The 27,521-nt window shown below is 36.0% G+C and overlaps 1 protein-coding gene across 3 annotated transcripts in view; it reads left to right on the top strand.

The window, feature by feature from the left end:
• Wdr7 (WD repeat domain 7) overlaps positions 1 to 27,521 on the top strand; it is a 277,322-nt gene that overhangs the window by 96,675 nt on the left and 153,126 nt on the right. For all 3 annotated transcript variants that reach the window (XM_075968486.1, XM_075968485.1, XM_075968488.1), the window contains one exon: positions 16,178 to 16,291. In XM_075968486.1, the coding sequence (XP_075824601.1) occupies positions 16,178 to 16,291 (114 nt within the window). The remainder of the gene's footprint in view (positions 1 to 16,177; positions 16,292 to 27,521) is intronic.

Below are 27,521 nucleotides of genomic sequence, written 5' to 3'. Positions count from 1 at the left end.
CTTAATATAATAGTTGCATATTTGTTACAGGCATATATCAAAAGGATCTTTAACCAGCATTAAGTAGACTTAACCTAAAGATAAAGTGATGGTTCATATAGTAAGTCAGTAAATGCAATAAATTGTATATATGAATTAAAGACAAAAACCACACAAGTATCTTGGTAGAAGCAGAAATAAAAAAAATCCAACATGCCTTCATGATAAAATTCCCAGAGAGAATAGGATTGGAGGTAACACACCTCAACATAACCAAGGTTATAGATGATAAATCCGTAACCAATATCTTGCCGAATGGAGATCTCCAAGCATTTCTATTAAAAACAGGACTCCTACTATCTCCACTCCTTTTCACAATAGTCACTGAAACACTAACCAGTACCATAAGACAAGAGTAGGAAATTAAAGCAAAAAAGAGGAAAGTCAAATGAAATTATTACTGTTTGCAGAATACATATAGTATATAGAAGAGATTACAAATATTTTACCAGAAAACTTCTAAAAATGACCAACAGTTTCAGCAAACAGAATCAAGTTACCTAATCCACTTACACAAATCAGTAGCTTTTCTATACACTAACACAAACATTGTGAGCATGAGATTGTGAACATACTCCTATTCACAACAGCCTCAAAGAAAATAAAATGTATTCGTTGCAGTCACAAACTTAACCAGTAAAAACTTTCTCTGACAAAAAGAGGTTGAGAAAGCCATTAGAAAATACATTTCCCATGTTCATGGATTGGTGAAATTAATATTGTGGAAATAACCATTTTATCTAAAGCTTTTTGTAGATTCAGTGCAATCCTAGTCTAAATCCTCATCTTACTCCTTACAGATGTAGAAAATAACTATCCTAAAATTCATTAGGAACCACAAGTGAATCTGTTATCCCAGATTGTCATGCAATAATGGAGGCATTGTTATTCCAGATTGATTATTGAGCTATATAGTAATAAAAAACCATAGCGCCGGCACAAAAACTGCCATGTCGGCCAATAGAAAAAAATAGAAGTTCCAAACATAAGTGCAGGTAGCTATAGCTATCTGGTATTTGACAAAGACATCAAAACCATGCATCAGAGAAAAGACAGTGTCTTCAGCTAATGGTGAATGAAATTAGAACCCTATGTTTCATCATATTGGAAAATTAAGTCCAAATGGATCAAAGACATTGATGTGATACCTGAAATGCAGAACTTCTAGAAGAAAACATAGGTGTAGAAAAGACCTTTCAAAAGAGGACCACATCTGCCCAGGAACTGAGGACAAATTTGACAAGTGTGACGTGAAAAGCTAAGAACCATCTGTACAGCAAAGGGAACAGCTGAACCAAGAGGAAGCCCATATAGTGGGAGGGATGCTAGGCCAGCTATACATGTGACAAAGGATTCAACAAACAAGGGGGAAATTGGCTCAATTAGAAAGATGGACTTGGATCTGAACAGAGACTCCTCAAGGAAAGCAATTAAAATGCCATTGTCTTTTATTGAATGACTTATTTTACTTTAATGAAATATCATCCAAAATCCCCCTGTGTTGTAGAATGGTTCAGGCTTTTGGATGAGTATGTATATAATTATGTGCACACAATCATTGCATTCATTCATTCATTAATATTTACTTTGATTCCATCAAGTAGAAGTGTGTACTTGCTACCGTATGTATTTTTGCTATGAACTAGGTATTCACTATCTCTCCAGTCCTGCTTTTAATCATTTTGGAAGTATATTGAAAAGAATTTCAGGACTAAAGGTTAATTCTGTTTTTTATTTTTTTTAAAGAAACCATTATATTTTCTGTAACAGCCATGCTATTTTACATCCCTACCAGTAGTGATCAGAAAACTAATTTCTTCATTTTAGATCACCTCCCTTTAAATATCACTTGTCTTAAGAGGCATAAAGTGCTATTGAGGCTTTGATTTCTATTTTCCTAAGTACTAGTCATGTTGAACATCTTTTCTTGTATTTGTTGGCCACTTATATATCTTCTTTGAAAGTATTTTTTGTGTTCATTACTCACTTTAAATTTTGTTGGTTTATTGCTGTTGCATTTTAACAATTATTGTTTTACACACGTAGCTCTAGCTGTCTTGGAACTCTATATATAGTTGGATGGCCTTGAAGTTGCAGTAATACTTTTGCCTTTGCTGGGATCACATCACACATAATACTCATCTAAGAATTATATCAGATTATTAAAAATAGTCTATCTCTTTTCATATATGCCTTTCTCAGTCATGACTGTCAGTGCACAGGTGGTTTGTAACTGGAGGCTTCTCTCCGCTTGCCAGTTCCTAAATATCCACTCTGAGACCTAATATTAACTACAGACTATTTGGCCGATGGCTCAGGCTTATTACTAACCAGCTTTCACATCTTAAATTAATCTATTTCTATTAATCTCTATATTGCCACATGGCCATGACGTTATCTCACATCTTGCTTCTCCAGTGGCTGCTGGCCTCTCTCTGACTCTGCCTTCTTTTTCCCTGTATCTTTGCTTGGATTTCCCATATGACTCTATTTTGCCTGGTTATGGGCCAAATAAGCTTCTTTATTAACCAATGGTAATTAAACATATTCACAGAATACAGAAAGGCATCACACAAACAGGTTACCTATTTGTGGTTTATTGCATGTTCTTTCAATATCATATCCAAGAAATCATTGTCATATTTGATGCTATAAAGCTTTCCTCTTGTTTTCTTCTTGAATCTTTATAGTATTAGGTCTTAGTATTTAGATATTTGAGTCATTTGAATTTATATGCGATATAAATTCAGAATTCAACTTAAACTCTTGCTTGTAGATACTATCTAGTTTTCCAAGCATATTTTTTGAAGTGAACTATTCAGTCTTCTACACCTCTTTTAACTTAACATCATTATATATATTTGGTATTTGATACATATTTTTGTTATGTTTGGCCTTTTAAATTGACATTTTGGTTGAATGGCATTCTGGTTTTGATTATTCTTTGGTATTATGTATAAGATGGCAGTAAATAGACCCATTCATGTTTTCATTTTTTGATAGTCTATATTAAGTATATTCCCATAAGTGAAACTTTTGGCTTGATTGCTTTGCACTTTCAACAGTGGACTATGTGAGGCTTTGTCTTCTGGCAGCTTTATAGCTGAACACTTTTTTAAACTCTCAGAATCATATCTGTGATAAATGAGAAATGAAATAGTATTTTTTTCATTTTTATTTTTTGTTAAGAATTAACTCAGTATGCTTTCATTTGAGCCTTATGAATTTGTTCTTATGTACCAGTTCTTTCTATAATAGTTTTGAGTACTTCTGTACCTATGTTTAAAACATTATTTAGTTTATGATATTTTTTTATTTTGCTTATGAGCTCATGAGCATATAGAGCTAAAGAGGACAAGTGATGGCCAGCCCCAAAAAGGCCCAGCAGGTAAATCTCTTGTTGGTCATACATGAAGACCCAAGTGTAAGCACAGAAACACATGTAATTAAGGAAGAAATTAACCATTTTCACAGAGTTGTCTCTGATCTGCACAGTGTGTTGTGGCATGCATGCCCACATAACTGACACTCATGCATGTGCGTGCGCACAGACACACACACAATTAAGACAAATTACAAAAATATGTGGCTGTCTAATTTAAAGATATTTTGTTTTTCTTTGCAGAATGGAAATCAAAAATTAATTTTACATCTTCTTTTTCTATTGAAGTATCCTGGTAATGAGAGTGCTTGTCTGCTCAATCATTATTCTTTTTATAACTTTGTTTTGCAAGTTAATTCTTAAAGAGCTCCTCCAGAGGCAGCGATGAGTGCTGCCTTAGTTAATTTAACTTTTCATTCTCCTCTAAATCATGCGTTAGATATGAATAGCTTTTAAAATGAATTGTGAGATTTAATTAGTGTAATGTAGGAGAATAATAGCATGCTCCTATAGCTGTCCTGTGCTCGCTCCAGAGCAGGAGTTTGATGTCTGCAGTCGTTTGAGTCCACTCTGTTATCCTTCCAGACTGGGTTAACTCTATTTCACAAACATCTTTAGTTCGCTTCCTCGGAGGCTTACCACTTTACTAGTTTCTTTATATCCATCTAAGAAGATGCATTTATGTTTTATGACATAATCTCTGTCATTGTGATCTGAAGCTACTCAGTCTTCATACAAGTAAATACACGTAAGTATTCCATTGATAATATCTTCTTGGGGCTAAGACACAATTTTAATTTTTATATTGCTTGATTAGCTTATATTCATTGTTTACAAAAATTATATGTTTTGGTATTGTATTTTTTATCCCCAGATGACCTGGCACCAAGTCATTGACCTTGTTGCTCTGTTGTTATCATTCTGTCATTTGCCCAGGTATCTCAATTCATTTGGCACTGGTGTCCATTTGGCCTGGCCTCATTTATTAAAGTAGCATTCTACTGTTTCGTGGCACATGCTCTGCATACATTTTATGTTCTTCCTACCTTCCTCCTAGGGTTAGCATGTCTGTAAGGGACCCAGTACAGTGTAGTTTATAGTGATATTTTATCTGTATTTTAATAAATTAAGCTTTCCTGAAGTTCAGAGAGTAAAACAGCTGCACTGATCAGGCTGTGGTGACACACACCTTTAATCCCAGTAGCCACAGGAGTTTGCCATAGAAACAGGGCAGTACTGGTGCACGCCCTTAATTTCAGCACTAGAGAGATATTTAAGACAGGATGAGACAACTCTCACAGTCTCATTCTGAGATTCCTAGAGGCAAGATCACCATTTCAGACTGAGGTAGAGTTAAGAGCCAGAGTCTGGCTGTTTTGCTTTTCTGGTCTTCAGGTTGAGCCCTAATATCTGTCTCTGAGTTTTTATTAATTGTGGTTGGTTGATTTTACTCTTAGCTCTTTGGGGCCCACTCCCCAGCTCCCAAATAAGTACACAGACACTTACTCTTACTTATGAGTGCATAACCTTAGCTTGGCTTGTTTCTACCTAGACTTTCTTAAATTATTCCGTCTATGTTTTGCCTCTGGGCTTTTACCTTTGTTCTATATGTCTTTCTTTTCTTCTTACTCCACGCTGACTGTGTTACTGGGTGACTGTTTCCTACATTTTCCTCTTCTTCTCTCTTCTTCTATTTATTCTCTCTTCCTGGAAACCCCTCCCTATCTTTCCCCTGCCTAGCTATTGGCCATTCAGCTCTTTATTAGACCAGTCAGGTGTTTTAGACAGGGAAAGTAACAAGCATAAATAAATGTAACACATCTTCAACTAATATTCCACAAGAGTAGAGCTTTTAGTAGGGCTACTGGAGACAGCAGTCTGGGTGTGCTGTGCTTGCTGCTCCTGGGTTCACAGATTATATAGATTCCTCAGTGGACAGAATTGAGAAACATTAATAGCTCATTCTCATTTTTTTCATAACTTGCCATTCTCATTCTTTATGTCTGCCTGCCATCTGTCCTCTGCTCCCGTTTCCTCTTTCTCCTCTCTCCTTGCTATCCTACTTAACATAAACCTGACTTCATGTGAATGTTTTCCTTTTTTAGTCACACAAGGATTCTTTCTAGCCCTCTCCTTTTGCTTATTCATAGTTTCTTTTTTTCTGAATAGGGCTAATCTGTCTCTCATTATCTATGGTAGATTTGCTTGTTTTTCTCAACCTTAGTTGACTTTATGTAATTTAGAATTTTTAATGTATACTTTGTGAAAACCAGCTAACACTAGGGTGCAGTATTTGCGTACAATTGTTTTATTTTGGTCTGTATTTTTGTATTATCTAGTCTTTTGGCCTATTTCTGGAGTCCTTAGTTCAGTGTCTTCTATGTTTCCATTTTTTTCTGTGATCTTATGTAAAGAGATTTGTAAGAGTATACACTTTATCCTAATTTTCCTAGCATTCTGGTTAATTCGTCATTTTAAGCAATTTATTTAATAAAATTTACTCAGTCATCCTTAGATCTTTAGAGTGCAACCCATTAGTATATTTTAGTATCGGCAATCAAAGTTTGATAGAGAACCTTCCCCACCTTTTTACACTTTCTACTACGTATGAACCTTCTATTATCCCAACCTCAGCGCTGTGATAAACTCAGTACCTTCATTCATATTTGGCTGTAGTATAACATCTTACTGTTCTTTATCTTGTTTCTAAGTGGTTAGACACAAAGATACAAAGCAGTCTTTCTGGGTTGCTAGAAACCATTGGTTTTATTGGTTGTTTCTCAGAGACTTTTAGGTAAAATTCTATGGCTTCCTACTTGTTTTCCCAAAGTAGCTTCTGGCCATAAACCCAAACTGAATTCATGAACTCTGCTGATAACCAGAAAGAGAAGAGAGGCCTACTATTTGATCTCAGGAATTACGCTCTTAAGAGTCTACTGTCAGTGCACAGTTACCAACTTTAGCACCTTTTCAATTATGTGTATTAATGCTCCTACTCTTTTTACTCCATTGGAGTCAGGTGGATGCCTTATACTTATAGTAGTCATGATGGCACAGGCCTTTAATCTCAGCACTGGGAGGCAGAGTGAAATGGTTATCTATAAATTCAAGACTTCTTGGAATACATAGTGAGTTTCAGACCAGCCAAGGCTACATAGTAAGATTCTGCAAACAACAGCGAAAGCAAGTTTATTCCTTTTCTAACTGTGTTAGAATTCTCAAGAGGAACAGAACTAATACAGTGAATCTATATGTATATTAAAATGGGATTTATTACAGTGGTTTACATGTTGTGGTCTGGCTAGTTGAACAATGTCTGTGTCCCAGCAGAAAGGCTTAGTATCTGAGAGTTGTTCAGTCCACGAGGCTAGATGTCTCGGTCAGTCTTCAGTACATGTTGCAAATCTGAAGAAGTAGGTCCTAATATCAGTGAAGGAATTCCTCAGCAGCAGATAGATGTACTTGCCAAAGAAGGTGAGTGCTAGAAAGGAAAAAGCAAAGTCTTCTTTCTTTGCCCTTTTTGTGTGCTGACACTTGGCGGTGTGGACCAGATTTAATGTGGGTCTTCTGACCACCAGTGATCCAGGTTTAGGGTTGCTTCTTTCAACTTCAGTTAATCCAATTGAAAAAAATCCCTCACAGGTGTGCCCATCTGCTTACCTTATAGGCGATTCCAGAGGTAGTTAGGTTGACAACCAAGATTAGCCATCACATTGCCTCCCATCTTCTGTTAGTAACGTATTTCTCACTCTCTTTTGGGCTCCAACATCTGGTGTCTTGTTAGCTTCGTTCTCCACCTGTCGCCATTATTACCTTCCTGCTGCCCCGTTGTCTTTATTGTGCTGCTCTGTCTTCTTCACTCAGGGTCATTCCATGAAGGTTTTATATACCCTTCCTTCTCAAATGTGAATTTTCTTCACTCAGTGTCCTTCGCTGATACATTTACATATGTTGCACTCATGTGAATTTTATTCACTCAGTGTTCAAGACATAAATCACATGTTTCTACACATTTATAAATCTTCATTAGTACTGTGGCTATCAGGTTCTCTTGTAAAGAGTTCCGTATTTCTCTTTTTAATTTTGTTCCCTTTGCTTAGTAAGCCAGTATCCCCCCTATAAATTGAATTAAATGAATGGATTAATTTTCTCGCCTTTTATATTGCCTCTTTTCAGAAAACAATATAGAAAAGTGATTTTTCTAACTTTTAAAAAAGTATTTGCATTTCAAATGAAAACTTCTGTAAACTATGCATATGCTTCTTCATGCACTTACACAACCACTTAATGAGGTAACAATGAGGATCTCTGGCTAGGAAAAAGTATGATTTCAAAATTATTGGCTCATCATCACATCCATTCACAAATGTTTCTTCGTATTAATCTCAGCACAGGTGAAGGTATTCTGCACATCCCTGTAAGTGGAGACTGCTCATACATTTCCCAACTGCTCAGACCTGAATAATGGCACAAAAACCATGTTAATTATAACACTATTTGGCCTATTAGCTCAGGCTTCTTGTTAACTAACTTTTACATCTTAAATTAACCCATTTCTGTTAATTTGTGGATCAACATAAGGCTGTGGCTTACTGGTGAAGATACAGTGGTCATCTTTTCCCTTTGGAGGCTACATGTCATGTCTCTGACTCCACTTACTTTCTCTCTATAGCTCTTCCAGCCTGGCTATATTCTGCCCTGCTATAGGCTGGAACAGCTTCTTTATTAATCAATGGTAATAAAACATATCCATAGCATATAGAGGGGAATCCCACATCACATCCCCATTTTTGTAGCTACTTGCTCAAGCCCCAGCACATATTACCTGAAGCTGAGAATCTCATTTCACCTCATAGCTTGCCTGGATAAGGCTTGTTCAACAGTAGCAAGAGTGCTCGCAGTCTTTATGGAAATGAGAGCACTTTGCACAATCACCTGCCTTATTGTATGAGCAATGCTATGTCCTCTGATTCATTTAGATGTAGCCCATCCTTTAGATGTAGGCCAAGATTGAGTGTCTTTATTGCTAAAGCCATTATCTTCCACTGCCACCATCAGTTTCACTTCCCTTGACTTAAAACCCGTTACTGTCAGTATATGCTTCATATGTGTATGCAGTGCAGTGTACTGTTTGTGCTGCTCGGTTACCTGCCTTCCAGCCATTGCTAGTATAGAGAGGAAGGAAGAGGCAGAAAGGCAGAGAGATGGATGGGGAAGCAGAGATACAGAAAGAATATGGATCTTTGAAGGGTTTCAGTGACAAATTTGTAAGCAGTTGCAAGATGCATAATTCTGTTTGTAGCTGAGGTTTCAAATCAGTCTGATTTCAGTGTTAGTGTGTGCCAGGATACGTTTGCCTTTGTTTCATATCTCCTGGAAGGTCAGACCGTATCAGTCTTTCTTTCATTGTGTCTTCTGAGACAAACAAACAAACAAAAAATGCGTTTAGTTCACTTGTAGCTTGCAAATCAATCAAATCTTTAAACAGGTGCCTACAGTAAATTTAAAGTTTTTGGTATCATTTTTATAAATTATCATAGAACACCTCAGTTCTGTTTGGAAAAGAAGAATAAACCTTTATGTTCTCACGGTAATACTCCTTAGAGCGAGCACACTACTTACTTGTGGTTGCTATGACTTATGTGTTTTCCAGCTTGTTTTGCTTCTTTTAGAATGGCTTATAATTACATTTTTATGAGAGTAGTTTCATAAATAGTTCAAAATAGTAGGTAGAAAATGCATTTCAGTAATTAAACACCAATTCTCTTTTTACAAAATAATTATCTTATTCTGATTTAATTTTAAAGAAACTATTTTAACTATGTTTTTATTTCTCTAATTGCATTATGCCTTTAATAAGCTTAACTTGTTTCTGAAAAATTGAAATGATCTTTATTCAGAATAAGGCATACCTACCTTCAAATTTTTTTATGTGAAATCTTTTTATAAGACAACATCTATAGTGTTATAATTTGTAGTTTTGATGCTTAGAGAAGGAAAAGTAGATACTGTGTCTTTAATGGAAAGCAAAAGGTTATCTTCTGTGGCCTTTGTGTGTATGTGCTGATGTGAATGTAGGCAGCCAGACAGGCGGTGTGTGCAGAGAGACTAGGGAACGGCTGCGGATCGATACATGTGGTGTGAAGTGAATTAATGTGAGGCAGGCCGTCTGTCTGTCATGAGATTGTGGGGAACGTGGGGCAGTGTTGGTCAGTCACTGCACAGATCTGCTTCCAATAAATTCCTGCCTTCTGCCTGAAATGCAACTGGAGATATTCACACACGCCCTTATTGTGAATTTACTTCATTCAAAGTAAATGCTCATATCAAATCATTGCCTCCAGTGTACTTTAATTAGATCACTAGAAAGCCATAGTTGTGAGAAACTGATGAAATAAAACTACCTGCTATTGTTTTGGATGTATTTTCAATCTCACTGGAAATCTATATTTTATGAGAATGAGAAATATAATTTTACTAACATTTTGTATGTTTTTGTTCTTCACTCTAACGCTATTATCCCTTTCATCTAATTGTCAGTAAAATAATAGTGACAGTGAACTGAACTGATTTTATGTCCCAATATTTCTCAATGTGCTGCATTAAAAACCTTACTAAATTATTGTTTTACTTTTGCTTGTCATCTTAGTCACCTGACGCTATAGAATTCTTCTGAGTTCATTTTGTTTGTCATTGCTTAGATATTGTAAACTGGCTGTGAAAATGTTTATAAAGATACTATGGAAGACATGAAGCTTATACTTTTTAGCTAATGTATTTTATTGTTGAAATTAAAAACGTATTTTATGTGTCTAGATGTTTTGTTTGCTTGTAGGACTTTGCAGCACGTTTGTGCCTGGTGCTGTCAGAGGTCAGAAGAGAGCATCAGATCCTCTGGAACTGGTCTTACAGAGGGTTAGGAAGCCTGTGTGGGTGCTGGGCGCTGAACCTGGGACCTCTGGAAGTACAGCTTATGCTCTAACTGCTGAACCATCTCCAGATCCTATTGGTGGAATTTTTAGAATAGTTTTAGTCTATTGATTTTGAAGACCATATTTCTCTATATATTTTAAGACATTATCAAGTAACTTTTATATGTATGTATGTATGCATATTATGTATGTATGTATGACTGGAAAGATGAATTATTTCAGGTCTTTGACAATAATAAATGACCTTGTTTTACAGAAGTGGATAAGGTCTCATAAAGGTCTTCCTACTTCCTTCTCATAAACGTCCGTTCCTCCCATCTGCTCAGTACAACACTCCCCACCCCATATTCTCATAGCCAGACTTCCACTCACCAGTTTTCTGCTTCATCCCCTATTTCCCATTTCCTTCCTGAGTCTCAGGATAAATGCTATATAGGAAATCCATAATGGTAAACTGTTCATTTTGTAACAGCTGGATTTGTATACTTCCTCTTTACTACATTTACTGTACCTATTTTTATTAGATTTCTTGCTATTTTTATATATTTGTAATATTTTATTTTCCTTGAAACATCATCATTATTATTTTCTAGTAATTAGTTAATATAATTTGTGCTGTTGGATTGAGGTTATTTTCATGGTTTTCTAGTCAATCCAGGTTTGCTGAACTTTTTGCCCAGTACTTTGAGTATATTTATCAAAATAGCACACTTTAGTTTATTTTAATATAGTTTGACAAGTCAGCTCACTAACATGACTTATATAAGCAGAAACCATATTATCACATAGTCAATAGTTTAAACCCTTGCTTATGAACAAGAAGTTTATATGTACAGATCTTTAAAGAATCTTTTTTATAATTTTCCACAATATTTCATCTTTCTTTGATAATCACAAGGAAGTAATTTTTGCTTTGAAAGACTTACACATTTTATATCAGTAACAGTAATTTCCTCTTGTTTGTATTCCTTTGAAACTAATAGTACAGAGGTCAGGGAGATGGTTGAGCAGGTGAGGCACTTATTGCACAGCCTTAGGCATCGGAGGCTGGAGACAGAGTTTAGTAGTGAAGTACATATGCTGTTCTTATAGAGGACCAGGGTTCAGTTCCCAGCACCCACACCAGGAAGCTCAAAAGTACATGGAATTCTAATTTCAGGTTTCTGGTAACTTCGTCTGATCTTCATGGGCTCCAGAAACATGTGTGGTATACACACATTCATACAGTCACTTATGTCTCACAAGATTTAAATATATAAAAAGCATAAGAACCTAAGGACATAGTCACCATGTAAAAGCAATAGAGCAAAGCAAATGTGTAACCAGTATTGGTGGAGGCAGAACATGTGCATCTCAGGCCTGCTAGCCCATCCCAGCCAATCAGGGAGTTCCAAGCTATCAGAATAATCATTTGTCAATAGATAAGATGCTGGGGGTGGATGAGGAAAGAGAGAAAGGAAGAAACTTCTTGTGAACCGAGGCCTTCACACATACATGCGTTGACAAGCACACCTTTGCACACATATACATGCTACACACATACATACACATACACACACAGAAAATATTTTGTCACAATCTTCATTTCTGTTTTGACTGTGATATAGTATTATTTATTGTATATTTTTTACGTAGTTAAATATACATATAATTTACATACAGTAAAATGTATCATTTTGGCTCAAAGTTTTGGACAATGTGTTTGTCTTTGTACATACTACTACAAGCAGGATATCGAGTAGGTTTGTTTTTAAAGGTTGCTTTATCAAATCCTTTGTTGTACTCTCAGTCCCTATCAGCTACTGATACTGTGATGTCTGTCTGCTTTAAGACAGTACATAGCATACACCTAAACACTGTGGAGATGAGAAATAGCCACATTATGGCGTAGGGTTTATAACAATGCTGTGATGCCTTCTTTCATAGGTAGAGAATAAAGTGCTTAGCATTATTTTAAAATGCTATTAGATCTTTATATGGCTTGAAATTTTAAAGTTACTTCCTGAAAATAGACTGCTAAAATTAGCTTTTTGAAGGACTTGAGAATGTTATGATTTGGTTTTCTATCTTTAGCACTTTTAGCCTTCGCTTTCTTCCAGAACATTTAAAGAGTTTTAGGGAATTGGTTGCCCTCATTACATAGTATTATGGGAATTATGACATAGAGCTTTTTGGAAAAGATGTTCTCTTCCTTTTTTACTAATTGGTAACTAAATAGCATGGAAGATCGAATTTTATCTTAAGGCAAAATCAGGAACATAGCTTAAATATTTTTTTAATGCATGCAATTTTGGGTTGATGATGTCATTTAGTTGTTAGGGTGCTCATCTAGGTCAGCAGTCCTAGCATGCAGGAGGTAATGGCAAGAGGAACAAAAGTTCAAGGTCATGCTCAGCTGTGATGCAAATTCCTGGCCAGCATAGATTGTGCGAGGCCTTTGTGTTTCCCTCAAAACAAGAACAAAACAAGAGAAAGTTATGTCTTTCTTATAGAAGAAAATTCTCATGGGAATTTTATTTCCTCCTCCATAAATACTTTCCTGTTCTTTTTTTCTTCATCTACTTTTGGGGATCAGGGACTACCCACAGTGTACACACAGTGGCATGGGTGCTTTGTTTGGTACAGAATGTTAGAAAGCCCAGTATGTATAGGTAGCTTTAGTGAGATATAATTTATTTACTACAGTGTCCCCAAGCAGACACAATTCAGAGAGCTTTTAGCTCATTCATACAGTTGTGCAGCCATCAGTACAGTCATCTTTGGAAAAATGTTCGAAAGTGAGCCCGATACTCACCAGCATCTTTCCTGGTTCCCTGCCCCCTCTCATCTGTAGGCCAATGTGCTGCTCTGCTTCTGTCTCATTAGATTTCACTGCCTTGACTGTTTGGTGTCATAAGATGGGGTAATTTCTTTTATTTAAGTTTCTAGTGTTTATGTTGCAGCATCTATCCTGATATCTTTATATCAGGATAATATAATAATATCAGCTCTGATAAGAGTTCCATCTTCTTGGATTGCTGCATAGTATTCCACCAAATGACTCACTGGTGAGATCTGGAAGTTTCTCATACACTCTAGATACTGGTCTCTTGTTGGATATGTGATTTAAAAAAATTTCTCTGGTCTGTGCCTTGCCTTTTTTTCCTCTTAATAGGGTTTTTGCAGAGTAAAAGTTATTTTAATCCTGATGAGGACCACCTAATCAGTATTTCTTTGCATGGATTATGTTTTAATGTCAAGTCTAACATTAGAATTCAATAATTTTTTAATTTAAAAATTCTAATTGTTTTACATTTTATATTTAAGCCCATAATTCATTTGGAGTTGATTTGGTAAAAGATATGTATTCGAGTTGGGTTGTACTTTCCTCCTGCTGATTCATACGTAAGAACTTTATCTTCAGTGTGGCAATACTGAGAGGTGGTGGAGCATCTCAAAGGGAGAGCTCAGTGAGATTTGGTCACTTATTGGCGATAGTCTCTGAAAGTGATTGGGGTAGTTCTTATGGGACTCCATGCTTGCTCTGTCTTCTTGTACAATCATGTGATCTTTCTTTTCACACTCTTGCTATGACGATTCTGTATACCATTTAGCATGAGGTCCTCACCCAGTACATGCCAACACCAGGTCCTTGGTACCCCAGAAGACATATACACAGTGAAATTTTATTAAACTGGTAAGAAAATAAAATACGTAATTTTTAAAGAAATGAATAGATCTAGAAATTATATTAAGTGATAATAAATTTGACTAGATTCATAATGGCAACTACTACATATTCTCTGTCATGTGGGGTGCCTAGCTTCTAATTTACAGCCCCCCTCCCTTTCTCTCTCTCTCTCTCTCTCTCTCTGGTTGAGAGCTTGTGATGTAATGACTTGGGGTTTCAGATAAGAAAACCTGCATTTCAGCTCTGGCTTTGGAACTTAGCAGTAGTGTTAGGTTGAGCAATTTGTCTCTCTGCTCAAATAGGATGAATATAAATGGCTTTTCTATAAGTCTCAACATTCACTTTCATCGAATCTCTATATTTCAAAGGAAAGGAAAATACTAATGATCATTACTGTCCACATTGTTCTTTAATATCTTTATTCTAGTTTCTCTGATCATTTTTAGAATTCCTGTGTGTTAGCAAAGAATGAGAATGAGATTTCAAAGGTTATATTTTAATTAGACTATATGAAAAGTGAGCTTTGATTTTTAAAAATTATTTGAACAATATGTCCTTTAGGAATGTATTTATCCTTTTCTTTCTATCCCCTTCTCTGTGATTATTTCCCAAGTAGATTGTGTTGATTAAATAATTAGTACTTTTCTAATAAATCCTTCCTTCATGTTAAAATTGATCTTTTGAACCCAACAATAAATATATTGCAGTAGAGTGGTAATATCATCATTTTCTTTTCATTGGGGAACATTTGGAGATTATTATTCCCCTTTTCTGTCCCCTAGTACTTTACCTCCTTTGTGCCTCTCCAGCCTCCCACCCCCTAAAGCAAATGATACTACTATCATGGGGAGTTCTGTTTTCCGCATTCAGTCTTTAGGTCTTGTGGTCACCTACTGATAGGTCCAAATTGACATCACTGATGGTGGGGAGTGGATTAAGGCTTTTTTCTCTCTTGGTGCCTTTGGTAAGCTTGGGGAATTGTGTGCAGCACACCACGCCCCCGTGTCTGCGCTCTGTGCGCTGGCACCCAGTTCTCGAGCTTCTGGCAAGGGGGATGGAGGTTAAAATACACAGACACACACAGACAGAGAGACAGCGACACGGGTCATCCTTGAGTTCCCCAAGAATGCCCCCTTTATTGTGTTCAGGGGCAGATTATATAGAGATAGCCACGCCCCAGCCAAACCCACCAGAAACCACTCTCCTGCCATCAGGAACTCCTGAAGGTCTCGTGCTCAGAGCAGCTGTAGGCACTCAGATCAGGGGATTACAAGAAATTCAGGATCTGGGGTCTCACTGCTCCCAACAATTGTGTATCTCAGTATACCTCAGAAGAAAAGAAACCCTTCGGTATATATAGCATTTAGTTTGTAAAACATTTGGATGGCTTCTGTTTAAACAAATATTAAATTACTTCTTTAAAAGACGTGTTTTGAATTTCTACTTCTATAGTAGCTATGATGGACTGGTGATAATAATGTAAAAGCACTATGAAGCCTGTTGTTACTCATTGCCAACTTAGAAATAATATGGCAGATGCAAGTTGACACCAGAATATTTTATCAGAAATGTAAAGATAGCTTGCAGGAAAAAGACATTTGTGTGAATTAGCAGAATGGAAACTTTTTTGATATGATAATTATGTTCCTTACTTCTAATTCTTTCACAGAGGGACATGTTTTTCTTTGGAGGCAGTACAATTCTCAGAGCGCAGCTCCTTCTGTTGCGCTCACCTTCCTGCCAGCCCCATGTTATGAACACACTCTCATAGTACTTTTTCCACCTGAGTGCTGTGCAATTCTGTTTAACATAAATATAGCAAAAGTCTTGACGATAAGATAACATAAGTGATATGGTGATACGATAGCATAAGTTAGCATAAGTATAGCCAAAGTCTTGGTGAAATTAATCAAAAACATATAATTTACATCACCATTTGGGGTCTGATTTTCTCAGTTGTTGGTTGAAACTTAAATACAGGATATACCCACTTACATCCTTCCATATAAATAATAAACAAAGATGAGTGCTTTAGTCATTTATCTCTATGCTATACTTTGTCAGACTATCTTTGGAGTAAACAGCAGCTTTACAAGTTTCGCTCTGTTTCTGCCATTCTGTAAAGTGAAATCTTGTCGCTCTTGCCTGTTTTAGCTGGAGTCACTACAGAAGCCATGCAGACTATGGCAGCAGCTCCAGATACCTCAGGACCGGAAGCCAAAGTCCAGGAAGAGGAGCATGACCTCGTGGATGATGACATCACTACTGGTAAGCACGGTTTACCATGTGCTAAGTCATGGACTGGGGCTGCATCTTTTGAGGGATGGCTGGAGACTCGAAGTGGAACTGTCGATTTGGTCCAGGGTGACACATGTCACTGTGACAGTGAGCCTGTGAGCTGTGACTTGATTTTGTGGAAAACCTTTTAATTGTGAAGCTAGAATCATTATTAAAGCCTTGGAACATGTAGAGGCACATACATGCCCATTAGGCTGTGAAAGCCTCTGCAATTACAAGATTGAATTCAAGAATAATTAAGTTGTAGTGGCAATATATATATAGTATAGACTGCATAAGAAAAAGTACACATGTTCTTTATACTGCAGTCGAGGAAGTGAACTGAGTGCTGCTTTTTAAAGGTATTAGCTTGGAGTGGGCATCGAATCTCTTACTTGTATTACTTGTCATGGAACCAGACACACAGCAAGTTTTGCAAAGCTCAAATATGACGTATTTAGCCTGCCATTGTATCATTTTGATTAATTTTAATGGCTGAATCTCTACATTCATTGTGCTCAATTTCTTTGAATGTACTGAGGATAAAATACTGAATAGTTTTATTGAGATTAAAGATTTTGTTATTGTTGTTTAGGACCAGATGGCTAAAAGTAGTTAAAAATGTGACCAAAATTTCTAATTTCTATGAAATGTGAATATTCGCCCACAACTTTAAAAGAACTATCACCAGAAAATAAGAACTCAATTTTTCTGTTAGCTCTTTATTAATTCTTTGTGTGTCTCACGTCATGAATCCTGATCATACTCCTCTCCATCCACTCGCCTCCTTCCTCTGCCCTTGTGACTTCCCCCACCAAAATAAAACAAAATTTAAAAGTATTGCCAAAACCAAAACAAAATAAAACAAAGTCTTGGCATGGAAGCTATAGTATGACCCAGTGAATCACACAGTATATACACCCCTTAGTCCACAAAGCTTTAAGAATAAAATTTTGGAGAGAAGAGAAAAAGGAAGGTGACTAGGAAAAAAAAATTAGATCAATTAAAAACAGTTTTAAAAAAAGAATTCATGATGAGAAAACCATGATGAGCAAGCCAGAAAGTAGCATCCATCCAGCATTTCTCCATGGCTTCTACGCCAGCTTCTGCCTCCAGGTTCCTGCCTTGAGTTCTTATTCCAACTTCCCTAGATGATGGACTGCAAGCTGTGAGCTGAAATAAACCCTTTTCTCTTCAAAGAAAAGAATAAAAATTTTAACTAAAAATTAAAAATAGAGTTTTCTTTCTTAGCAATGTAACAAGTCTATTACTGTTACCGTCTGAACGCCTTTCTTTGACTTCTTCCCACTGGGAAGAAGGTGAAAGAGCTCAATGATTTCTTTAGATAACTGCAAAACTTATGTCTAAGAACTGTACTCTTAGGCAGTGACTTTGAATACATTTTTCCTAAGTAGGAGATGATGTGGTTTCGTTGTTACATTTTTTAATATAATAATTTTTACTTTTTGAAGTTATAATTGTAACATTTTCCCTTTTTGTCTTCCTTCCTTCGATTCTCCCAGTTTCTCTCTTTCAAATTCATGGCCTCTTTTTCTCTGTTGTAACATATATGCAAGCATGCATGTACACATATATATTCCTAAATATACAGCTATCACCTTCTCAGTCTGTATAATGTTACCTGTATGTATATAATCTTGGGTATCTTATACACTTGGAATGGATGACCAGCCTTTTGTTTGTTTGTTTGTTTATTTTTTAACATGTAAGTTTTCTGGTGAGGATAGCATCTAATTTAAATATGTCTGCTTAGGGACCTCCACATTTTCTGAAGTCTTTTGCCATTTAACAATTAGTACAATTTGTTTCAATAACTACTAAAACATATCTTTCCTTTGTAGATGTTTCTTAAGAAGATACATTTTAGCTCCTGTTTTTATTTTTTTTAAACAGTGCTATGGATGTATTTTATCTTAATTCCCTAGACAGGTAAAGACCTCTATAAAAAGTAGTTGTTTAATTTCTTATAAAGGAGGGTCTGCCTTTGCAGTAGTAAAACAGATCGGTGAACATTCAGAATAAAGATCATTGTGAGCACTCAAGTAAACATTAAGAAATTAATTGAAAATTTAGAGTATGCAATTACAAACACATGAGATTGTGTTATAGCTCACAATTGTGTCCTTTCAAGTTTAATGTCGTTTTAATGTAAGTCTCATTTGGAGAATTAATTCATTCTGCCTACCATGTATTTTAATCTGTTTAATTTGGCTAAATGTGTGTGACGAATGGCTTCTGTCAGTTGATTTATTCGCTTCATGCCATGGGTACTAGCAGCAAGATTGTTCAATATCCAAAGTCTTTAAATAACCAAAAAAAAAGCCTTCGTTAACATGTTGTCAGAGCAGTGAGCGCGCTGCCGTCTCTTGATTGTTCAGGTTGCCTTTAGACTGTGCGGCTTGATTAAGCTGTGATATAGATTTTTGTGACAGTTTAGAAGAAAACCATATTTCTTTTTATTGACTAGAATCCTATATAAATTGCGTTATGGAAAATACGGTAGCTGCATCAAGAAAAACCCATTTTGAGCACGGTCTTATTTTGGGATGGGCAGTATTGTTGAGTCCCAGCACTGCAGAGTGGAAGAAAGGCTGCCAGCTTTGCCAGAACCTGTGGGGAAAATATGCAATTCATTTGTTTTGGTTATTTTAAGTCAATTGTTAATAATATCTCTTCATAAAATAACTAGAAATTATATCACAACAAAATGAGTTGGATTTATGTTAATGTGGATAGCTGTTTAATTTTTATTTTTGTTGTTATCTGATACTTTTCTTAGAAGCAATTTGACCATTTACCAGTTGAAATACAAAATGTAGTTTCCTGTTTTTGCTAAAGGAAGGATGATTGTTTCTGAAATGATAATTTTGGCTGAGAATGTCTGAGGGATGAGTGATGTCTTAAGACATTTTAGCTGAATCCAGCTCCTTTTGTTGGTGGTTTCCTTGCAGACATGAGGCAGCCAGGAGAAAGCCTCCTAAGTGTGGGCTTTGATCAATGGAACTAATTAAGTGTATTTGAAATGAAGAGTACTTAATTGGAAGAGAACAGCTGGAAAAACTGGAAGGAAAAAAATTGAGTCCCGATTGAGACGATTTAAACCTTTACCATGTCGTTTAAACAATATGCTGCTGCTATTTCTACCTTTCTTTTTCAACCTGATACCCATTGATCAGCGCTGCAGTGTGGTGCTGTGTGCGCGTGAACACCCCAGATTTACTTACCATCCTTTAATTACGTGCTTCAAGTTATAGATCACATTTATTTTGGTAGGTCAGCATTTTATATAATAAATATTAAATCTTACTTTCTATGAGTTTCATGTCATATAGTATACATAGGAAATGTTCTTTCTCAAAGAATACCTCAGTGTTTCCAATATTCTGCTTATTTAAGATCTGAGATCTTTTTCCCCAATAATATAATATTAATATTATGTCCAGATTATTTACAATTTCTGGATTAAATTGTTTTATACCTGTATGTTTGTTTTTGTTCATATACTTTTTCTTAGAATTATAACCTATGTATATATACTCTGTATATATTATGTAGATATACTATGTAATCAATATTGTTAATAATGTGTGTGTTTTGTTTATTATTATTCATATGAGCTTTGATCATGTTCATTTAGAGGACCTTATTCTCCTGGTGTCCTCCATTCCTTCTGTCTCTTTAGCTTTCTCCACCTCTTCTTCCATGGGGTTCCCTGAGCTCTGAGGGGAGGGATTTGATGGAGACAACCCATTCAGGGGTTCCAAAGTTTCTTGTTCTTTTTATAATGCTGGCTGTGGTCTCTGTATTTGGTTGCCATCTACTGCAGGAGGAGGCGTCTCTGGTGATGGCTGAGCAAGGCAGTCTAGAGAATATCTCTAGGAGTCATTTTATCACTATAGTTTTTTTAAAGGTTGCATTATTATGATTTTATATGACATTATTGTACTAATAAGAGAGAGCTCATTAACTGACCTCCATAGAAAAAAATTTAGATGAAGCAGGATTGATTCTTGAGTATGCGTTCTGTGTGGCATCCTTTTCCTTTATCCCGTATCTTCATGGAAAAGCTGGCATTCTAAGTGAGAATGGGGTGATGAGTTGTTTAAAATTTCAAACTAAAAATATTTTAGAAGGGCTTTGTTAATAACCCACATGTATCCCTTTAAGGAAATTGCTGTATTTGTCTTTAATGTCTTCTCTCTTATTTAATATAACCAGAACACAATCGAACATTTAATAGTGAGAAAGTGTCAAAAGTCACCAACGTTGTCAGGTAAGATTGTTCACAGGTTCAGCTGCTCAAAATGGAAGCAAGCATCTGTGAGAAACACATCGGAATGGGCCTATTAACTTTGTACATTTTAGGGGTTTTTTTTGTAAAATTATAACTGACTGCTATTAGTTCCCACCTCAGAGACAAGTATCTCCCTCCCCATTACTGACATGCAAGTGCTGCTTGCGTGGTTTTCTATTGCTGTGAATCTAGTGCTGTGAGCACCTGTCTGTGCCTACCTCTCCATCTCAGTTGCATTTTTAACTATATATTTTAGGCCTAATTATTTACTAATGTTTGTTTTACTTAGTTTGTATATCTGGGAGGAAATCCATTTTTGATAAAGTAATGTATATTTCTATAAGTTTGCATATATGTCATTTTAATTATTGAATCAAAGTCCTTTTTCTTGGTATGACATCAGAGATTTTTATTTTACCTTTTTCTTTAAAAAAAAAACCCAGTCATTTCTTTATGACAGACTTAAGTAATTAATACCTGGTGTCATACAGCCTTATGTGTTGATTTGGGTAGAAGAGTCTCTTTATGATTTCATAAAAAGACCTAGCAATGATTAAAGGTAGTATTTCTATATTTGCTCTATTTTGAATAATCTCTGGCAGTCTTATTAATTTTGTGTATATAACTTTGGCTCACACTAGTGTTGGTGTTCTTTAAAATATGTCATTGATAAAATAGGCCACAATATATTAACTCATGGAATGTACGTTTTAGTAGTGGAAACAGACAGTAAAAATAATAGTTAAATGTATACCTTGTAGGCTGAGATACGCTACAGAAGAGAAAAGGTGGAGAAGAGTGGGATGCATCACTGTGCTAAAAGTCTTTATGTATAAAGAATTGGACATGACTCTTACTAGGTCTGTGAACAAGGAAACAAGCTTGCACAGAGGACATTTGCATGGCCTTGTGCTTGACTGCTAATAGCTTTAGAGCATTACGTGAGCCCCACATGATTTCAAATTACGAGCCTATATGTCTTACATTCTCAGGGAATGATTTTGGAGGATTTTTTCTTTTTTAAAAAAGTAAGATGATATCACAGCCTATCACTATGCTTACAGAATTAGATGAGCAGTGTGGTAGTTTCCTGTCTCAGTGTTCATAATTAAGGTAGACAAGCAAGGCCTGGTGATGTAGCTCGATGGTAGAGTTCTTGCCCAGCATGTTGAAAGGTGCAGGTTTAGTTCCCAGCACCATAAGAAAATCAAAGTGAGGCCAAAATACTCTCTGCTTTGGTAGGGGTGGGGCATCACACATTTCTTCTTTAAAATTCCCAGCATTACTTAGGACTACTGTTATAAGATTGCAAATAGAAACATTTTTTGTTGTTGCTACAGCCTTTTTTTTTATTATATACACGTTAAATTGAAAGCTCATTGTTCTGCCTGCTGTTCTGAAGTTGTCACTATAAACCCGACACCTTAACAAATATTCATGTATTAAAGTCTCAACATGTCTGTTAAGATAAAGCTTGAAAGAATGTCTGGTCTGAGACTAAATATTGATTTGCTCATTTGACTACTTTCTAAAGGCCCTATTCATGACATATTCTTACATTTTTTCTGACTAAAAGATGGGAAATTTGCCATGTTAAAGTCTAGATAGGCTTCATTAGAAAAAAAAGGTGCATTATTTATTCAGAGATCAAAATTGCTTTCCTAGCATGAAAAGAGACTTTGTAATTAGGGGGAGTTATACCTGTGGCCTTTGCCTTTGTCATTTTTAAACTTATAATTGGCAGTGGAAAGAGGAGTGCAAGGCTCACACACGGATGTGTGTGACTTCCTGTAAACAGCGTTTTCCTTTCAGTTCTTAACCTTGCATCCTGCTTTTTCCTTTTACTTTAGAGATCACAATATAATTACTTCCTTTCTCCTTTCCCTTTCCTCCCTCTGAACCTTCCCATATGTCTTTCTGTTCTCTCTTTCCAATTTATGGCCTCTGTTTTTTCATTAATTGTTATTAGAGGTAGATATATGTCTATATCTCCCTAAATATAACCTGCTCCATCTGTAAAAGATGATTTGTGTGTTTTCAGGGTGATCGTATGGTTTAGGATAACCAACTAGTGTGCTCTCCTCCAGAGAAGAGCATTTCTCCCACTCTGACCATTCCTTAGTTTCTGTAGTATTTGTGTAGTGTTGAGACCTCATGCTCTGCCCCTCCCCACCTCCTGCCCACTTTGGCACGCCTATTGGCATTATCCTTGTTCAGGTCATGTTTAGGAAGCCATGTTGGCAAGGGTTTATGGGTGGAGCTTCTGACAATATTAGGAAAGACAATCTCCCAACAAATTTCCCATTCCTATCATTCTCACAATTTTCTGCCCCCTCTTCCATAATTTTTCCTAAGCTTTAGGTCAAGTAGTGTTCTGTAAATGTATCCATTGAGACTGGCTTTCCCAGTCTGCATTTTGATTGGTTGTGGTTTTCTGTAATGGTCTTCTTCTCTTACAAAGACAAGTTTCCTTGATGAGGAGTGAGGATTAAATCCTTGTAAACTGCTGTTACCCATTCTTTGACTTAGAATGCTACCATACTACAGACATATCATGTTCAAGCTCTTATGCAGGTTACTAAGGCTGTTAGTTATTAACCATGAAGTGTTCTGAGAACAGATACCAACAAAAGTAGCGATTTTATAGTTTTCTGAGTAGAATTTCTTAATTATTTTTCTTTCTATGTTTTACTTTTTAACTCGAGGAAGAAAATGTAAATTAAAGTATTTTTTTTAATGTTCAGCCTTGGTTGTATATTAGTGAGGAAACACAGTGTTTCTAAACATGGTATTTGACAAATTCTGACAAAAGCATAGCAAGTATTCTGTTATGTGAAGCTGACTTCTTTTCTCATATATCTGTTTTTTGACACTTATTTAATTTTAAAATTTCAACTTCCAGTTATATAGTAATGATGCACAAATCTGCATCTGCAAGCTCCATGCCTAGTCTAATCCATGTCTGGTACCTAAAGCCTTGCCCAAAAGAAACTGCTTGCTATTTCTTCCTAAAGCATACCCCCCCTTTTCTACTTATGTTCAATTGAATGCCATCACTAATGGCATAATTAGTCATCTCCAACAGTGCCCAACTGTAGTTGGTACTAATTTATGTAAAATGTTCCTCCTAAATATTTCATTCCTTAGAAGCATCCTAGGCCTAAACTCTTTGTTTTGTTTCGTTTAATTATTTATATTGTTCTGTTCTACAGCTACCTTCCTGACTCTATCTCTTGCCCTTTTCCAATAGAAGTCATCTAGTATCCTGAGAATTTCAGTAGCCTGTCATCACTTTGAGCTCTTATTAATTGCTAATAACTAACTGTCCACTTCGTATAGCAGAGATTCCAAAGTCTTTTCTTAGGTATTTAGACCCTTCATGGATTCCCCTCATCTCCAGAGCCATCAGCTACTGCAAGACTTTATTTCCCCCAGAGTGACCTCAGTTCATTCTTTGCCTGAGTCCCTCTGCCTGGCTGCTATCCTCTCCCATATGGTGGTGATGTTCCAGGATTCCTTTTAAGTCCCTCTTAAGTCACGGCCATCTTAATGCAGTCCTTCTCAATCTCTGTTCCACAGTCTCTTCCGCTGCTTCCTGTACCCTTGCAGAATAATATGCACTGTTTATGTTTAAGCATGTCACTTCCTATGAGGCTCATTTACAGGCATGTATTTTAACCTGTTTGCGTTACATGCCATGACCTCAATGCCTAGTTATGTGACATCTCCTTAATCAATTGTTTAATAACTAACTAATTGAATTAATGAATCTGTAGGCTTCCTCTATTTCAGGTAGCACTTATCATTTGCTATGTATTTAATAACTTCATAGACACTGTATTCTTCCTTTACTTACATGGCATATGTCTCTTTTAACTAACTCCCTTCTTCTTAATTGCTGTTTGATGACTCAAAAAGTGTTTGAAAAAAATAGTGAGGGATCATGGGCTATTTCCTGACACTCTCTTGCTATAAAGAAATAGGCTGGAGACACACATAAGAATATAGATAGCTCTATTGAACACACATAAGAATATAGATAGCTCTATTGAACTAGTCACAGTTGACTTTCATTCATGGTATGTCTTCTCCTCTTGGAAGACATGTTTTCAAAATTAGGAATAGCGTGTGATATACAGGATTTAATTGAAAAAAAAACAGGAAAAGATTGGAGTCTATGTGCATTATAACTTAATGTGGGTAGAAAGTGGAGCCCCTACTGTAGGTTCTGAATCAGAAACATTTCCAAGTGTCCTCTTGCCACGTGGTCTGCAGTGGAGATGCCAGTTCTGCTTTCACGACAGCCTGTGAGTCCCTGCTTACTTGCTGTCTCTTCCCCTCTACTCTGTATGCTCTCATCCTTTGCTATGGTAACTGCCACATGGCCATTGGGTGGAGAAAGACAAACTCTCTTGTTGCTTTCTTGGAGCCAGAGGTTAGTAGAGTAGCCGGTGTCTAATGTGGGGATTGGAGGCCAACTGCAGAAGCAAGGTGGTTTGTGTAGTGGGAAGAGGTGTGTGGCTCCAGAAAGTGGACGGCTCCAGGAAGAACGTAGCTTTTACAGGAAGCCTGATGAGTGTGTGAGATGCCAGTGTACATCTGTGAGTGGGTACTTCCACTTAGGAACATTATGAAAACGTGATTTCTGTTGTCTGCTGAAGCCTGTAACTCATCACATGCAGATATTTGGGGTTATTTTTCTGAAAGAGTGGCCTGAGAATGCTTGCTTGAGAAAACGTCTGAGAGACAAAGACAAGGGTGAGCCAGGAGAAAGGATGGCTATTAAATGCCATTTATATGTTCTGTGTCTCATTGTACAAATCTTATGCTATTATAAATGAACAATTGACTTATTATTGATGTATTTTACCCAAGAATGTGTTTGTACATTTAAGTGAATTAAATATCATAAAGCATCAGAGGATCTGGATCATGAATTGCTTTAATCAACGGTTGCCTTGGCACCAGATCTTTCTTAATGATATTTTCTAAACAGAGCACTGTTATTTTTAAGTGTACATGTATAGGATATTTGGCTGTAACACTTCTAAAAGGTATTAGGCCAGTATATGTAGTAATTAATGTTATCTTAGCGAACTCACATATATTGATGCATTTTAAAATGGGGACTTAATAACAACATAACACACCAGTGCTTATTTAATACCTAATATATATCAGACTGTGGTCTAGACTTCTTAAAACCCTTATAACGGCTCATGTGATACATCTTCATTATCATTTCACTTTATAGTAGAAGAAAATGAACAGTTGATTGCAGTAGAAAAGGTGAAATTAAGATTTGAATGTAGGATGCTTGTCTCTATATTGTAGACTTTTGATTGGAAGGAATTTGCCTGAAACTAGTTCTCCTGTATTTTTATTTTTTAAAAACATACAATAGGAAAAATGCAAATATCGTGGTATGTATTTTCTTTTTGTGTGATACAGAAATTTTAGTTTTTCACTTTAATATAATCGAGTTTACCTTATTATATAGTATGAGAAATATTTTAAATTTAAAGAAAAGACTTCCTGTTTAATAAACACAGATACTCAATAGAGAAAATTATTTTGTATAAATATGAAACTATACGAATAAGCACACTAGTGCTTAAACAAGATTGACTTGTACATTTAATCATATATACTCCCTTTGTTGAGTTTGGTAACCCACAGACATTCTTAATTTAATAAGAATATAGGAGCAACACTTAAAGGGAAAAATACTCTTTCCCTGTAAGTGAATAACCTTCAAGATGAACTTAAGCTTGGTCCTTTGTGAGCTGCGTGATAATGCCTCTAAGATAAGAATGAATTGCATTTCATCGAGGCACGCTATTATATATCTGTATGTTAGGTGAAGTACCCTTATAATTGATATCAAACCCATATGACAAAAAGTCATAATTCACAAAAGGAATGACAACAGTGTCTCATAACTCACAGGCTTCATGTCACAGCCATGAGTAATACTTCTACTCTGCAAGGCATGTTAACGTGGAGGAACAGGTTTTCAAATGTATGTTGTGTTTTGAAGAGTCTTCCCTGATACTTGGTAGTTATACTTGCTAGCACGACTGAAGCATAATTTCTTGGATGAAAATCAGTTGTCAGGCATAAAGGTTTGAACCCTTAATTTAAATTTTTAATCACAAATGAAAGCTAGCAATTATTTGAAATGAAAATAATCATAAATCCAAGCATATTTTCTCCTTGTGGACTGTTGTAGAAAGGATAATACTAACTGAGATAGTATGAAAATCAATCGAGTTTTCTTTTTTAATTAGTGATAGTCTTAAAATAATTAGTGAATTGCATGAAGTAAATCTAATTTATAAGGACTCAAGAGAATTTGATTTCGCTGCAGGGGTTCTCTGTGTCCCCTACATCTTTGTTTTTCAGTGTGTGTATTATCACTTAAAAGAAATTTCAAGAATATCTGTTTAGTTCCACATAAACTTTCCCTTGTAGTAATGCATTCTGTAGTCCTTCTTGTAAAGTCCTCCTGTAGTTAAAAGGTGATAATTAATTTTAAACACAGGCCACTATTTTATATCTACCTTCCCATACAACAAACATGAGCGTATAAAGTAGTTTAGACCACTAGATCCAGTTAAGGATGGAATAAGTAAGAAGTTCCTTTGTTTGTGTTAGAGGTGGAAAGACCTGGGAAAGCTTTGACATAAAACAGTTTACTAACTTAGAAACATTGTTCAGCCCTGTATATAGAAGAGCGACGACTTTGTCAAAGTTGCCAGATTGGCAATGAAGGATGAGGCTTTATTCTTAGGTCAGTATGGTATCTTGGAAGTAGCTGATTTTTATTTCTTACACTGTTTATCATTTTAAAAGAGATTATTGTTAAATTTGAAAGAATAAAAATTCTTCATTACAAACCTGATA

The sequence above is a fragment of the Microtus pennsylvanicus genome, chromosome 4 (assembly GCF_037038515.1).
Source record: "Microtus pennsylvanicus isolate mMicPen1 chromosome 4, mMicPen1.hap1, whole genome shotgun sequence".
Classification (NCBI taxonomy): domain Eukaryota; kingdom Metazoa; phylum Chordata; class Mammalia; order Rodentia; family Cricetidae; genus Microtus; species Microtus pennsylvanicus.
This window is presented reverse-complemented; position numbering and strand designations above follow the sequence as displayed.